The following is a 17,754-nucleotide window of genomic DNA, read 5'->3' as shown; positions in this document are numbered from 1 at the left end:
TAATATACGGTACAGTGTAACAGTACTTTTACTTGGGTATTTAATACTTTGCAGCTGATGTCATAACATTCCCTGGAGGGGTGATGTTAACTGAGGTATTACTCTGTCAAAAGCATTATTAGACTTTAATCTGAGCTTTATTTTAACACAATCTGACCAGAAATGACTGATGATGATGATTTAGATGATGTACTAGAATAAAATGTAGTTGCACATCCACTACAGTAGTTGGCAGTATAGTTTTGTTTTTTTTCATCGAGCATACGCACACACACCACTTCAAACTCCTGCAAGAGAAGACCAGTTTGAACCAGTTTTGTACATAATTTCTTCTTAAATTAACTAAAATAAAGTGTAAAAATAAAACACCACTCTGTGTTGTTTAGCTGAATCAAGATCTACAAAGTGTTATCTGTTTACTTTCAAAACATTAATATAACTTGATTTTGGGGTTAAACTTGAACTTTGGTCCAGTGTTACTTAATTAACCATTCTAAAAATGTTAAATTAACTCTAGAACAGACTGGATGCATATAAACCCTGAGAAAATGTTAAAATTGATTCTGAGAGTCAATTTATAAGGCCATACTGAGCCTTAGGTGACTTTTAAAATGTATTCCCCTACAGATTACAGATTACAAACCCCAAAATGTACTTTGTAACAGAATCCATTAACTTACTTAAGGGGAGTAACATAATCTGAATACTTTGGATTACTTGATTTGCTGTAGAGAAGCAAAAACTAGGATATCATGAGATGTTTTGTCTGTTAAAAGACAATGAAAAGTCCAGTCTTTACTTAACCGTATTAAAAATATGATTGATAGAAGAGGAGGAGACACATCCGTGCAGCATGATTTAGTCCTGTTAAATCCTGTTAAATCCTGTTTTAGTCCTGGTTTAGACCTGGTTTAGACCTGGTTTAGACCTGGTTTAGTCCTGGTTTAGTCCTGGTTTAGACCTGGTTTAGACCTGGTTTAGACCTGGTTTAGACTTGGTTTAGTTTCCAGCAATGAGTGGAATTACTGAAAAAAAACTAAACAGGGGGCTATAGCCCATAATGTGAAAACAGGAAATTACAGCCGTGTAATCGATTTATTTCAACAAAGTAACTGTAATCCAATTACCACTCACTGAAACAGTAATTGTAACTGAATACAGTTACTCATAATTTGTACTCTGATTACATAACTCCAGTACATGTAATCTGTTACTCCACAACACTCCTATCCATGTACTGCACTCACAGTTTGTGCAAATGCCCTGTGGGAGGAGATATGTTACCCCACAACAAAAGACCAATCGCTACATTAAATCTTTTATTCCTTCTGCCATAAAGCTTTGAAATTGAAAGTAAATTTTCTATTGTGTCCCTGATGCACTGAGGTTTGAATGTATGGCGTGTGTTGAATGTCTTTGTCTTTGTTTTTATTTTATTTTATTATTTATGGATTGTGCACAAAAAGAGATGTGTGATCTGACTTGCCCTTTGGGATTAATAAAGTTGTGGATTGATTGACTGAATTTTAAGACTCAATATTTTGTTGTGTAGTGCTCGGTTTCACTGTGACGACGGTGGGAAACGAGGAAAGACCTGTGTGTTTACTGCGTCTAAAGATGTTGGCAGCGGACAGCATGAAGCCAAATTAATTAAGGTGTCACTTAAAGATATTACACCCCAATCAAGCTGATAAGCTGCTTGAATTTTTCTCAGCAAAAACGTGCCAAATATTGCCAACAATCATCCCGCTTAGTGAATTCAAATAATACTATTTATAGGCGCGGCGGACAGCGGAGGGACGCAAAATGTTTTCTTTTTCCTAGCGGGGGCGTGACAGAAAATAATGGAGAAGCAGTGGACTACTAGCCTGATCCATCAGCCGGTTTCACGTTGTAGAAACCGTCTGACCTCGCAGCGTTAGGATTTGGTCGCTCGATGGTAGACAGGTAGTTTTTTTATTTAACCAATCACTGCTGTTTCTTTGTGATGTATGTAATGCGCCAAATCCTGTAGGAAAAAGTGCAATAGCGTCATTCCCCTTTAATAAATTCACCAAACATTCTCTTTGTTTTGGTTTTAAATCCTCGATCTCAGGAATTGTTCCCAACACAGAATGTATGGCTTCATCTACATCCATCTCGACGCTTTGTTTACTGTTGCGGGACCCAGACAGGTGCTTGAGTTTAATGTCATGACTTCACAGATCTTCACTGATTCAATTCTTGCAAACCATCTAGTGTATTCCAATTCCTGACGTAGTCGCTGGAGAGAAATGAAATTGAGCGGAGGCACTAGTTGGCACCAGCCTGACTACTGGACTACACCTAAACAGAACCATGAACGCTCGACTTGATCATAGGCTCCTGAAAATGTGTTGCTTAAATCCATTTGAGGTTTTTTGTTTCTTTGTTTTTTTCAGTTTTCAGATGATAAACTTTTTTGTCACTGTTTTCTAATGTTGTCCTTGTGTCACCATGGTAACTGCAGAACATTCCAACATAAAGACACATGTAGAACACCCCCAGCTGCAACGTAATATATACTGTACAGTGTAACAGTACTCTTACTTGAGTAAAAGTTGTGGTTCCTCTTTCCACAAGTGACAAAAGCTTTATGTCGACATATGAAATGATTTGAACGCTTGTGTTTCGAATGATTTAGTTTGTCTCGTTTCCTCTGTAAATACCAGATGTTTGTTAAATGTGGTTTTAACACCAGGTCGTGTTTCTTCCTGAGGTCACTGAACCTATTGAGGTCAGAGCTTTATGACCCTCTGAGGATGTTGTAGTCTAAAAAACAATGCACAGACAGGAAATACAAATCTATTTTAAACACGAGCAGGTCTACTACTGTAACTACTGCTGCGGCCACTACTACTGTAAGCTCTTTCTCATCCGATTGTGCTGAAACAAAGCTCGGATTAAAGTCTACCAAAGCCGCAGACAGAGCAGTGCCCACAGTTAGCGTCACACCACCAAGAAATGTCGATAAGAATTTAACTGTACCTGTACAATTTGAGAAGCACTTGTTAATCGTCAGTGAATCCAGATCTGATGTTTCCCACAAACATGAAAGAAGCTATGGAGCGTGATACTGATATACCCTCTCTCTCTCTCTCTCTCTCTCTCTCTCACACTTCTTCCCTCTCTTGTCTTCCTCTCTCTTCTTATCTTTCTCTCTTTCCCCCTCTCTTCTTCTCATTTACCCTCTCTTTATAGCATCTTTGTCGCTCACTCCTTTCTCGCTCTCTCTCCCTCACTCCCTTTCTGTCTCTGTTCCCCCTCTCTCCCTTTCTTTCTTTATTTCTCTCTCTCCTCTCTCTCTCTCTGACACCTGTTGTCCGTTAGAAAAACTGTGAAATTCTCGAATTATCAGGATCAACTCACAGCTGGAGACATGGAGAGAGAGAGGAAAGAAGGAGAGATAGAGCAAAAGAGCAAGGGGCAAAGACAGAAGACAAGAAAGAAAGAAAAGGGGTGATAAGCCTAAGTTTGCACATGCTCAGTTCATTTGCAGCTGTTCCAGACTTTAGATGATGCTATGTGATATACTGTCCTTTTGAAAACTATTTCTATAGATTTGATCTAGTTTTTTCTGTTCTCTTTGCTCTTGTTTACACGTCTGTATGCACACACTCCGCTCAAGTCTGATCACCACTCATTTACACAGCTGGGACTGCTCCCACCTCTTTACCTGACCTCAGTCAACCAGGACTGAACCAGGACTGAACCAGGACTGAACCAGGACTGAAGCAGGACTAAACCAGGCCTGAACCAGGACTGAACCAGGCCTGAACCAGGACTGAACCAGGACTGAACCAGGAACCAGGACTGAACCAGGACTGAACCAGGCCTGAACCAGGACTGAACCAGGCCTGAACCAGGACTGAACCAGGACTAAACCAGGACTAAACCAGGACTAAACCAGGACTAAACTGTCCCTTAGGTGCTTAAGTGCCTCAGTGGTTCAAGTGCTCCTCCACCCAGAGGTGGGACAGTTCATACTGGCATGGTGCAGATTGGCAGCCTCACTTCCATCAGTCTGCCCCAGGGCAGCTGTGGTTACTGTGTAAATTTGTAAATAAGTAAATTCATATTTAAAAATACAAATTTATATAGCACTTTTCAGCAGTAACAGCTGAAGGCAAGTGCTCTCCTTGATTGCATGCAAATGTCCAAAAGTCCAAGGGTTCCAAATTGTAGGACTGACCTCATGAGTGGTCACCCACTGTTTGTCCTGGGGACCTCCAGGTGCTGCGGTCCACAGAGCTCTGCAGAGTGAGTGTTTGTGTGCGTGTGTATGTGTGTGTGTGTGTATGTGTGTGTGCGTGTGCATGTAGACATGGAGGTGCAAGTCCGTGCATGGCTTCAAAAACAAACATTCAATTTTAAAATCATCCTGAATCCTTCTGGGAACCAGACCAGCCGGGTCATGTGTGTTTGTGAGAAGGCGACTGCAGCATTTAGGACACTATGTACACTGGTCTACACAAACACACACTGCACTGGTCTACACAAACACACACTGCACTGGTCTACACAAACACACACTGCACTGGTCTACACAAACACACACTGCACTGGTCTACATAAACACACACTGCACTGGTCTACACAAACACACACTGCACTGGTCTACACAAACACACACTGCACTGGTCTACACAAACACACACTGCACTGGTCTACACAAACACACAAACACACACTGCACTGGTCTACATAAACACACAAACACACACTGCACTGGTCTACACAAACACACACTGCACTGGTCTACAACAAACACACAAACACACACTGCACTGGTCTACACAAACAACAAACACACACTGCACTGGTCTACACACACACACACAGTGCACTGGTCTACATAAACAACACACACACTGCACTGGTCACATAAACACACACTGCACTGGTCTACACAAACACACAAAACACACACTGCACTGGTCTACATAAACACACAAACACACACTGCACTGGTCTACATAAACACACACTGCACTGGTCTACATAAACACACAGTGCACTGGTCACATAAACACACACTGCACTGGTCTAACACACAAACACACACTGCACTGGTCTACATAACACAAACACACTGCACTGGTCTACACAAACACACAAACACACACTGCACTGGTCTACATAAACACACACTGCACTGGTCTACACAAACACACACGCACTACATAAACACACACTGCACTGGTCTACACAAAAAACACACACTGCACTGGTCTACATAAACACACAAACACACACTGCACTGGTCTACATAAACACACACTGCACTGGTCTACACAAACACACAAACACACACTGCACTGGTCTACATAAACACACAAACACACACTGCACTGGTCTACATAAACACACACTGCACTGGTCTACATAAACACACACTGCACTGGTCTACATAAACACACACTGCACTGGTCTACACAAACACACACTGCACTGGTCTACATAAACACACACTGCACTGGTCTACACAAACACACAGTGCACTGGTCTACATAAACACACACTGCACTGGTCTACATAAACACACACTGCACTGGTCTACACAAACACACACTGCACTGGTCTACACAAACACACACTGCACTGGTCTACACAAACACACACTGCACTGGTCTACATAAACACACACTGCACTGGTCTACATAACACACACAGCACTGGTCTACATAAACACACACTGCACTGGTCTACACAAACACACACTGCACTGGTCTACATAAACACACACTGCACTGGTCTACATAAACACACACTGCACTGGTCTACATAAACACACACTGCACTGGTCTACACAAACACACACTGCACTGGTCTACATAAACACACACTGCACTGGTCTACACAAACACACACTGCACTGGTCTACATAAACACACACTGCACTGGTCTACACAAACACACACTGCACTGGTCTACATAAACACACACTGCACTGGTCTACACAAACACACACTGCACTGGTCTACACAAACACACAGTGCACTGGTCTACACAAACACACAGTGCACTGGTCTACATAAACACACACTGCACTGGTCTACACAAACACACAAACACACACTGCACTGGTCTACATAAACACACACTGCACTGGTCTACACAAACACACAAACACACACTGCACTGGTCTACATAAACACACACTGCACTGGTCTACATAAACACACAAACACACAGTGCACTGGTCTACATAAACACACAGTGCACTGGTCTACATAAAAGCACAAGCACACAGTGCAGTGCAGTGGTCATTAGAAGAGTTCATAATAATAAAAGCAGCACAGGTCTGAGAAAGCGAGGGCTTGAGTTTGATGAGAAGAGTTGGAAGAAGCCAGTGTTTTGTGTTTTGTGTGAATACTAGTTCTTGTTAACTATTGAGGACAGATCAAAACTCCGCTCTGGTCTCTAAAAGTTGTGAAAAGTGCTTATAAACTCATCAGGGTGAATAATTAGGACGCTCAGAATGCATAAGAAGCCAGCGTTTCCCACAGTCACTTGCTTGTCACATTTGAAACACTTCAGACTTCGCTCCTATTCTTTGAGTGCTTTTGAAAGGCGCTGCATAAATCCCAGGCTTTATTAATAATATTGTTCAGTCTGAATAGAACTCCCATTGTGAACTTTCTCCCATCAAACCCCATTGTAAATCCTCCCATTGAACCTTTCATCGGTCTGATTATTATTATGTTGTTGCTGTCATCACTTAAAAACACAGGAAAACCAAATGAAAACTTTGGTGAGTAAATCTTAAACAGTTATTATAAGCCCGTATAAGTTGAGTGGAGTTTGGAGCAGTCCTTCCCCGTGAAAGCCTCTGGGGAGAGCGCTGTCATCGGCCCAAACGGCAGCTGGTTTTCACCCCTGCCAAAAACTCTGATCAACAATAAAACTGCACATAAGGGCCCTCCTGTGGTCCAAAAGACTGAAGGGGCACAAGATTAATGTGAATGAAATGCGGTGAAATGTTGAAACTGTAATCCGGTTTGGAGTGAAATGTTGAGTGTGTAGTTATAGGTCTAAGGAGAATACTTTATATTTCTGCGGTAAGTTTGGCTTCTGTTAAAAGTACGATTTGAAAGGTAAAGCCCCTGTATGTACCTCGTGCTTTCTTCTACATGTATTTGAGCAAAATATGTCTTGCCCCAGTACAGATATATTGTAAAAGCAGCTCTCCAGGTCTCTTGTCTCATCATCAGGAAGTGTGTTTTTTGCATGCTAGTTGTTGTTCGCAATACAGTAGCAGCAAAACTCCGCACGGGTCTCTGAAAGTTCTCCAAAAGAGTGTTTAGTTTGTGAAAAGAGCTTTGAACATGAAAAGTTAGATTTTTTTTTGGCTTATTCAGATTCAAATAGTCGTGTTGACGCTCCACATTTTCTTTTTTTTTTCTTTTTGTCAAACATATTTTACAGAGCCGTTTGAGCACATGTTAACATAAGCATCAATTACCGTAAAATCTGGACTATTGCGCACACCTGAATATAAGCTGCATCAACTAAATTTTAACCTAATTTTAAGATTGTACCTATATAGGCCACACCTGAATATAAGCCGCAGGTGTCCACGTCTTCAAGAACGTTTTTAAGTTCAGGCCATCTGCTTTTATCGCCTCAAAGCTTTTGTCGTCATTTTGCATTGAGTCAGTTCCTCACGCTGCCGTCACCAAAATCTCACCATTGACTCATTGAGGCCGAGCTCATGTGCAGCAGCTCTGTTTCCTTCTTCCATAGCCACATCAATCGCCGTTAACTTAAAAGCTGCATCATCTGCATTTCTTCATGTGTTTTCCATGAGGAGAGTATGTGTATGAAGCGCAAAATAACTGTTCAAAACTCACTGCGAATAGGGCTTATGTTGCAAAAAAGACAGCAAGAGACAAGTGTCAATAAGGCGTAATTATATAAATGTATATGTACAAGTCAAAATAAAAAAGAAAATATAAGTAATAAAAATCTTAGCTATATGTAAGATGTCATAAGGAAAACAGTGCAAAAGTGGACATAGGGTTATCAGTTACATAAGGGTGAGTTGTTGTAGTTGTAGGGAGTATTATCTGTTACATAAGGGTGAGTTGTTGTATAGTTGTAGGGAGCATTATCTGTTCCATAAGGGTAAGTTGTTGTACCGTTGTAGGGAGTATTATCTATTTCATAAGGGTGAGTTGTTGTAGTTGTAGGGAGTATTATCTGTTTCCTAAGTGTGAGTTGCTGCACAGTTGTAGGGAGTATTATCTGTTACATAAAGGTGAGTTGTTGTACAGTTGTAGGGAGTATCGTCTGTTACATAAGTGTGAGTTGTACAGTTGTAAGGAGTATTATCTGTTACATAAGGGTGAGTTGTACAGTTGTAGGGAGTATTATCTGTTACATAAGGGTGAGTTGTTGTACAGTTGTAGGCAGTATTATCTGTTACATAAGTGTGAGTTGTACAGTTGTAGGGAGTATTATCTGTTACAAGCATGAGTTGTACAGTTGTAGGGAGTATTATCTGTTACAGAAGTGTGAGTTGTACAGTTGTAGGGAGTATTATCTGTTACAGAAGTGTGAGTTGTACAGTTGTAGGGAGTATTATCTGTTACAGAAGTGTGAGTTGTACAGTTGTAGGGAGTATTATCTGTTACAGAAGTGTGAGTTGTACAGTTGTAGGGAGTCTTATTTGCTTCATAAAGGTGAGTTGCACAGTTGTAGGGAGTATAGTCTGTTTCCTAAGTGTGAGTTGTTGTACAGTTGTAGGCAGTATTATCTGTTACATAAGCATGAGTTGTACAGTTGTAGGGAGTATTATCTGTCACATAAAGGTGAGTTGTACAGTTGTAGGGAGTATTATCTGTCACATAAAGGTGAGTTGTACAGTTGTAGGGAGTATTATCTGTTACATAAGAGTGAGTTGTACAGTTGTAGGGAGTATTATCTGTTACATAAGAGTGAGTTGTACAGTTGTAGGGAGTATTATCTGCTACATAAAGGTGAGTTGTACAGTTGTAGGGAGTATTATCTGCTACATAAAGGTGAGTTGTACAGTTGTAGGGAGTATTGTCTGTTACATTAGGGTTGTTTATTTGAATTTTGGAGGTTTCTTATAAAAACAGAATATGCAAAGTATGTAAAGGAGTGACTGACAGTTACCTGCAGGTTTTGCATTTAAAGCAGACCTATTGTGTGACGTATTTTCTAGTCTGTGGCACCCGTGGATCACATTTTATTATATTTTGCGCACTTTAAATCACAAAAACGATTTACAAAAGTATTCATAACATAGGACCTTACATTTGAGTATGTTTTGTAATTTTCCAGCTTGTATTTAGTTTTCTGAAAGCTCCTTGACACGTCCAGAATCCAGCGGGCCACTCCCTCTCCTCACGATTCCTTTTGTCTGAATTTGAGTGGTGATAAAACGCTCCCCAGGGAGACGTGTTCGGACTGGAGCTTTAGATCACTTCTGGATTACTGCTTTTGTATCAGTCTCATTTAAAAAAACACTTAAAAACATCGCCGCAGTGACAGGACCAGATGCACCGGGATTATTACGGGATAGGCCCCATTGAAGAGCCCAGAGACAGCGAAAGATATGGCCCCGAGGGAGATAATTCTGCTCACACGTAATGTTGAAAGTAGTGTTCATTTGAGGGATGAAAAGCGAATGCTGCAGGACGTCTGACATTTATAGACCGTATTAGACCTGAACAACGTATAATTTACCTCTTGCCTTCAGCCAAAAGTGTCTGATCTATCATTAAAACACAAGATGTAATTTTGTGTGTTTTGGCGACAGTTTCTGGGTTTGAAATCACATCACTGCATTCTACAGGTCGGAGAGGAAGTGAACCAGGACGAGACCAGGACTAAACCAGGACCAAAACAGGAATGAACCAGGACTGGATCAGGAAAGTGCCTGGATTAAACCAAGACTGTTTAGCCTCAGTTTAGTCCTGGTTTAGATCTGGTTTAGATATCGTTGAGCCCTGATTTAGTTTTGGTTTATTCCTGGTTTAATCCTGGTTTAGACCTGATACAGTCCTGGTTTAGTCCTGGTTTAGATCTGGTTGAGCCTAGATTTAGTCCTGATTCAGTTCTGGTTCAGCCCCGTATTTAGTCCTGGTTTAGACCTGGCTCAGTCCTGATTGAGTCCTGGTTCAGTCCTGGTTTAGTCCTGGTTTAGACCTGGCTCAGTCCTGATTGAGTCCTGGTTCAGTCCTGGCTTAGTCCTGGTTTAGTCCCGGTTCAGTCCTGGTTAAATCCTGATTTTGCCTTGGGTCAGTCCTGGTTCAGACCTGATTCAGTCCTGGTTTAGCCTGGGTTTTGTCTTGGTTCAGTCCTGGTTTAATCCTGATTTAGACCTGATACAGTCCTGGTTCAGTCTTGGTTTAGGTCCTTGCTTTGTTCTGGTTTAGTCCTGGTTTAGACTTGGTTCAGTCCTGATTCAGTCTTGGTTCAGTATTGGCTTAGTCCTAGTTCAGTCCTGGTTAAATCCTGGTTTTGTCCTGGTTCATTCTACAGGTCTGTGGAGGAGCTTTACCTGATTTTAAATTTTTTTCTTAAAGGTGCACTGTGTACTTTTCTGGAGGTGGTCCAAGGCCTGTTTGTCTCCATGGAGATGTTAATTCTTTGCTTTAACTTGTCCACAGTGGTATTAAACTAATCTGACTTGCATTTATTCAACTACAGGTGTTATTTATTGCTCAAAAAGATCTTCAAAAACATCCATTCTTACTGTGAGTGGGGTTGCCTCTCCACAAACCTAACCTGTAATTTGACTTGCAAGATTCATAAGTTCATGAGCCTAAACCCAGTTTTGTAATTTTGTAATATTTTCATTACTGAGATAATTATTACTATTTTGTTTAATATTGCATGATTTTTGGTAATTTTGGTAATTCTTTATGATTAACATGATTATGTGTTGATCATTTGCTTAAAATAATTTGATCTATTTACATTTTTCTTTCAGTTAATTATTGCTGATTTTAAGCATAAGTTTACCTAAGTAATGTATATTTTTTTGTATTATTTTGCTTCTATTGCTCCTTATTTAAGACGATTCAGGTGCATCATGGGAGTGTGGAGTGGAGCCAAACAGTTTTTTGACCTCTTGTCGCTTTACCTGTTAAAGTTCCCCTTTTGTACGTTTTGTACTTCCTCAACTTTATGTGAATACTACGTAAACTTGGATCGCTCTCCGTGGATTTATTTCACTTTTGAGGCATTTTAAAAGGTGGACCAAGGTACACAAACTGTCAATCTACACAGCAAAAAGTGGAGAGGTAAAACTGACTCTCACAGAATCAGTTTTAAAATTTTCTCAGGGTTTATTTGAGTTCAATCTGTTCTAAAGTGAATATAACGTTTTTGGAAATGTTAATTACCGTATTTTCTGGATTATAAAGTGCACTGTCATAGAATGGTCTATTTTTGAACTTTCACAAATAAACCGCACCGGACTTTAAACAAAACACAACAATTGGATGGGTCAGTGGGACTTTGTTTGTCACGTTCACGGTGACTCTGGACTTTGTTCAGTTGTGGCGTGTAGGGAGGGTGCTGTCTGGGACCAACGGATTGTTGACGTGTTCGCAGTGACTCAGTTGTTCAGTTGTGATAACACTTTGTAGGGTTATTCTGATTTAGCTAAACAAAACACAGGGTCTGTTTACACAAAAACACTTGCAGGTAAAAAGGACAAAATATTTTATCGGAAGTGCGCTCCAATAACTTCTTGGGTTCTTTTTAAAGACAATGCAGTAAAGTGTGTTTACCTTGTTGACATGTTTCGGCTGCTAGCTGCAAGCCATCTTCAGAACTGTCACCGGTGTTGAGTGGTGACGTGTCGTATATCAGTACACGGAAACAAACATGTCGGATCATTTCCATGCATTGGACCTTCAAGCTTTTCTGGCAGCTCTAATAAACTTACAAGAGGCATCCCAACAAATGTACAGAATATGTAGAGATACTATTATTGAACAGAGAAGCATCTGCAATTACGTCTGTCAAATTCTGGATGCACCAGTTCGTTCGGCAATGGACAAAAACGCTCTTGTAAACGCAGAATAAAAAGTGAAAACACGACACCACTTTTGCATCTTTTGTTCAGACTGTCATCATGTAAACGTAGCCACAGAGGTATTTTATTTTTACACTTTATTTTAGTTAATTTAAGATTAAATTATGTACAAAACTGGTTCAAACTGGTCTTCTCTTGTGGGAGTTTGAAGTGGTGGTTGGAGGTGCCAAATTAACTCTAAGGGAAGTAGAATGAACACTAGTGGAAGTCTTCAACCATATCAACTCTGGCAAATAACCCCAACTCCAACCCCCATTCAACTTTCAAATAGCACTTTTTGTATTTAAAAAAATTCTGAAATATTTTACCCTGAAATTTTAACCCTTCAGTTTTTGCTGTGTGTGGCTTCACAAATGTTTGAACTTTACAATGGCCATACTGTGGAACATTCTAGACACATCTCCATAGAGACAAGCAGGTGATGGAGCAAACTTCTCCCTCACTTACTTACCCTTCAGAGCATCCTAATGATTCACCCTGATGAGTTTATAAGTACTTTTAACAACAATTAGCATGCTAACACATTCTTCCTGAGTATTTTACAGTAAGACGCTTTATAATTAGATACAGACAGAACTTATTTTAACATCAAGAGCTGCTTATACAATATATCTGTACTGGGGCGGGACAAAATTTTGCTCATATCTACGAAAAAAATGTGTAAAAGTTGAACTATGTAACTTAAACAGGTCGGATCTGTGGAGAGGCGAAGCCGCTCACAGTAAGAATATCTGATTTTCAAGGTGTTTTTGAACAATTATAACACATGTAATTGAATAAATGCAATATAGATGAGTTTAATGCCATGCTGAGGAACATCCAAATCAATCACATGTCCATAGTGCAATTTTAAGTGTTGTTCCTGTATGAAATCTTCAGGTTGATGGTTGAAAACAGACTCAAACGTGTCCATGGGCAAGGCATCTCAGCTCCCAGCCTGTAAGAACGTTTGGATTGTACAGTTCCAGCAGCCTTTAAATATCTGTTTGTTGTTTTTCTTTCAGAGTTGTGTTTATGGAGAGAACCACACTTCGATCCAGTGCACGACCCCGTCCCTGGCCAAACTGGCTCTGCAGCCCCCCCTAGTGACCAAAGTGTCCTTCATCCTGGACGGATTCTCCACAGACCAGTGGGACCTGGTCTACGTGGAAGACCCGCTTTTCCAGGACCCAAAACTCACGTCCAAGGACAACAAGAGCATAGTGGAGCTGAAGGTAAGAGGCAGAGCTAAAGCAGGACTGAAACAGGACTAAAGCAGGACTAAACCAGGACTAAACTAGGACTGAACCAGGACTAAACCAGGACTAACACAGTACAGATCCAGGATTAAAACACGATTGGACCAGGGCTGAACCAGGACTAAACCAGGATTGGACAAGGACAGGGCCTGGATTAAACCAAGACTGACAAGGACTAAACCCGGACCGAATCAGGGCCGAACCAGGACTAAACCAGAACTAACACAGTATGGATCCAGGACCAAACCAGGACTAAACCAGGACAGGACCAGGGCTGAAACAGGACTAAACCACAACCAAACCAGGACTAAACCAAGAAAGAACCAGGACTGAACCAGGACTAACACAGTACGGATCCAGGACTAAACCAGGACAGAATCAAAATGAAACAAGACTAAACGAGTACTAAACCAGGACTGACCAGAAGTAAAAAAGGACTGAACCAGGACTAAAACCCAGGATTAAACCAGGACTTGAACCAGGGCGGATCCAGGACTAAAACAGGATTGGACCAGGGCTGAACCAGGACTAAACCAGGACTAAAGCAGGACTGAACCAGGACTGAACCAGGATTAAACCAGGACTAAAAAGGACTAAACCAAGACTGAATCATGACCAAAGCAACACTAAGAAAAGGATTTAGCCAAGACCAAAACAGGACTAAACCTGAACTGAACTAGGACTGAACAGGGACTCATAAAAACACTAAATCTGACCTGAACTTATCCCAAGACTAAACCAAGACTAAACCAGATCTGAACCAGGATTAAACCCGGTCTAAACCAGATCTGAACCATGAATGTGTGGTTTACTGTGACCCAAACTTGCATCTCTTGGGAGCCGTGATCTGAACAATGGTGTGAATGAATGGAGCTCTGATGAACTCTGGGGAACGCAGTCCACTTCCTGTTTGTGTCTTATTACTTCCTGCTTCTGTGACCTTCACCTCTGCACACTCAATGGATAATAACGCTACAATAATGTCACAAAATACAGGAAATCATTTATGAATAAAATGTCGGAAATACGTAGAGTTCAAAGCAAACATTTTACACACATCTGGTTTAGTCCTGTTTGGTCCCAGTAGAGTCCTCCTGGTTTAGTTCTACTTTAGTCCTACTCTAGTTCACTTTTAGTCCTTCCTTAGTTTCTTCTTTAGTAGTTCTAGTATAGTACTGGGCCTGGTTTAGATCTGGTTTAGCCCTGGTTCAGTCTGGGTTTAGGCTGGGTTTAGTCCTAGTTTAGTCCTTGTCATTTCAAATTTAGTTATACTTTAGTCCTGGTTTTAGTCTTGCTTTAGATCTGGTTGAGCCCTGGTTAAGTCCTTGTTTAGCCCTGGTTTAGTCCTTGTTTAGCCCTTGTTTATTCCTGGTTTAGTCTTGGTTTAGTCCTGGTTTAGTCTTGGTTTAATCCTGGTTGAGTCCAGGTTGAGTCCAGGTTTAGTCCTGGTTTGTCTTGCTTTAGTCCTCGTACACTGCGGGTTTAGTCCTGTTTTAGTCCTGGTTTAGTCCTAGTTCAGTCCAGGTTCAGTCTTGGTTTTACCCTTGTTTAGTCTTGGTTTAGTCCTGGTTTAGTCCTAGTTTAGTTCTGGTTCAGTCCTGGTTTTGTCCTGGTTTAGTTCTGGTTCAGTCCTGATTTAGTCCTGGTTTAGTCCTGTTTTAGTCCCTTGTTTAGTCTTGGTTTAGTCCTGGTTTAGTTCTGGTTCAGTCCTAGTTTAGTCCAGATTTAGTCCTGATTTAGTCTTGGTTTAGTCCTGTTTTAGTCCCTTGTTTAGCCTTGGTTTAGTCCTGGTTTAGTCCTGGTTTAGTCCTGGTTTAGTCCTGGTTCAGTCCTGGTTTAGCCTTGGTTTAGTCCTGGTTTAGTTCTGGTTTAGTCCTGGCTTAGTCCTGGTTTAGTCCTGGTTTAGTCCTGGTTTAGTCCTGATTTAGTCCTGGTTTAGTCCTGGTTTAGTCCTGGTTTATTCCTGGTTTAGTCCTGGTTCAGTCCTGGTTTAGTCCTGGTTTAGTCCTGATTTAGTCCTGGTTTAGTCCTGGTTCAGTCCTGGTTTAGTCTTGTTTCAACATCCGTTTTGTTCAGTCCAGTTTTTATGGAGATGGTCTGAACATCTCCATAGAGACCTTGACCAGAAAAGTTACACAGTGCAGCTTTAAAAATACTCCCTGTGAACGCATCTAGATTTTCTAACCCCTGAAGTCCTGTTTAAAGACTCCGGGGCTAAAGTTAGTTGTGTTACTGAGTTCCCAGGCTGTTGGCTCGTGTTAGTGTGTGATGCTAATTGTGTGTGATGGTTTGTCATTCTCCCGTGAAGCCAAGTGTTCAAATATGAGCCAGAGTCAACAAACTCCGAATCAGACGACACGGGGCCAAACTGGACCGAGACACGCTGGACCGAGACACACACAGTTATGTCAAACTATTAAAATGGACTTTAATAGACTGACAGGGATAAATATAGAGGTTAGGACTGGAAATATCATGTATATGTACTGTATGTAGTGAAGGGGAATGAACCAGGACCGAACCAGGACCAAACCAGGACTGAACCAGGTCTAAACCAGGACTAAACCAGATCTAAACCAGGTCTAAACAAGGACTGAACCAGGACTGAACCGAGACCAAACCAGGTCTAAACTGGGACTAAACTAGGTCTAAACCTGGACTAAACCAGGACTGTACCTGGACTGAACCAGGACTAAATAAGAATTAAACCATGACTAAACCAGGACAAAACCAGGTCTAAACCGGGACTAAACCAGGCCTAAACCAGGACCAAACCAGGTCTAAACCAGGACTAAACAAGGACTGTACCTGGACTGAACCAGGACTAAATAAGAATAGGGCTGGGCAAAAATTTAAAAAAATTTAATCGCGATTAATCGCATGAGTTCGAGCAATTAATCGTGATTAATCGCATGTTATACGCAAAACCAATTAATGAATTAAAAAAGTAGTTATAGTGTCTTTTATTGGAAATGTAAATGAAAGAGCCATACATTTGTTGTGCACACAGCATTTCTTTCACAGGGGAACCTCAGAGCCTTCAAGGTATTCAGGGAAGGCTGAAGAAAAAATATTGAATGGACGTTTGTACTACAAATATATTTATTGAATATTTTTTATGCTGTGAGTAATGAACACTACACTAGTAATAATTTCTACATCAGTGTTATAAACTTGGACTGATATTTCTTAGGAAACAAAGGATATTATTATGGAATGGAAATGGACCAATCAATTTGCTTAATATAATAAATGGCATCCTTTTTTCCTGGTATAAATAAAGACGTTACTCCAGCACTGAACTAAAGAAATAAGCTCAGCTCTCTCAGCACACGGCGGGGCGTCGGTGGCCAGAGCCCGTGCCCACGACCAGAGCCCGAGAGTCGGGGTGCGCCCGCGGCCGGAGTCGGAGCCGGCTCGGGCACTTGCGTTCAAAAGCTAAAAGTTAGAGTCAGAAAAAAAAAAAAACTTAACAATGAAGTAGAAACTTAAAGAAACGCTCCCGTTGGACTTTTTCAAAATAATAAAAACAGTGGTGAGAAACAGACGTTTACAATTAAAATAAATAAATAAATAATAAAAAAAAACTGCGTTAACGGCGTTAAAATAAAAAAATTAAACAAGCAAAAAAAACAAGAGTTAACGAAAGGCTAAATAGAATTAAACAGGACTAAACCAAGACAAAACCAGGTCTAACGACCAGTTAAACCAAGTCTAAACCAGGACCAAACCAGGTCTAAACCAGGACCAAACCAGGACTGAACCAGGACTAAAAAGGATTAAACCAGGACTAAACCAAGACTGAACCAGGACTGAACCTGGACCGAACCAGTACTAAACCCGGACTAAATAAAGATTAAACCAGGGCTAAACCAGGACTGAACCAGACTGAATCAGGACTGAATCCCAACAAACCAAACACCTGAACCAGGACTAAAAACTAGGATTTATCCAAGACTCAAAACAGGACTAAACCAGAACTATACCATGAATGTGTGGTTTACTGTTACCCAAACTTGCGTCTCTGAGTGATGATCCAAACAATGGTGTGAATGAGAATTACCAAAATTTATGTTAAAGTTTAGTTTTACCTGAATTTTCTTGTTTTTTTGTTGAATGATTCTTTGACATTGAACAAAATCCACCAAAATCTTGAGGTTTTTGCATTTACTTTAGCAATAAAAACACCCATATTTAAAATAACAAAATGGAATATGTTTAATGCCATACCACAGAACAGTGTAATAATACTAACTTTTCTGGTATGGGCCCTGTCACCTGCTTTACTTGTTTCCATGGAGATGTTATTGCTTTGTCTGAAATGTTCCACAGTATTAAACTTACATGTCTTGCATTTATTCAATTAGTGGGGATTTATTACTCAGAAGTATCTTGATAAACAGACAGTACATTTTTACTGCG

At 40.7% G+C, this 17,754-nt stretch overlaps 1 protein-coding gene across 1 annotated transcript in view; it reads left to right on the top strand.

Moving 5' to 3' along the window:
• met (MET proto-oncogene, receptor tyrosine kinase) overlaps nucleotides 1–17,754 on the top strand; it is a 135,536-nt gene that overhangs the window by 94,289 nt on the left and 23,493 nt on the right. Inside the window, exon 11 of the mRNA XM_020919174.2 lies at nucleotides 13,099–13,308. Coding sequence (XP_020774833.2) covers nucleotides 13,099–13,308 — 210 coding nt within the window. The remainder of the gene's footprint in view (nucleotides 1–13,098; nucleotides 13,309–17,754) is intronic.

Source organism: Boleophthalmus pectinirostris, unplaced genomic scaffold (genome assembly GCF_026225935.1).
Source record: "Boleophthalmus pectinirostris isolate CB_2022bp ecotype Guang Dong unplaced genomic scaffold, ASM2622593v1 HiC_scaffold_2, whole genome shotgun sequence".
NCBI lineage: Eukaryota > Metazoa > Chordata > Actinopteri > Gobiiformes > Gobiidae > Boleophthalmus > Boleophthalmus pectinirostris.
Note: the sequence above shows the minus strand (reverse complement) of the source record. Positions and strands in the feature narration are given on the sequence as shown.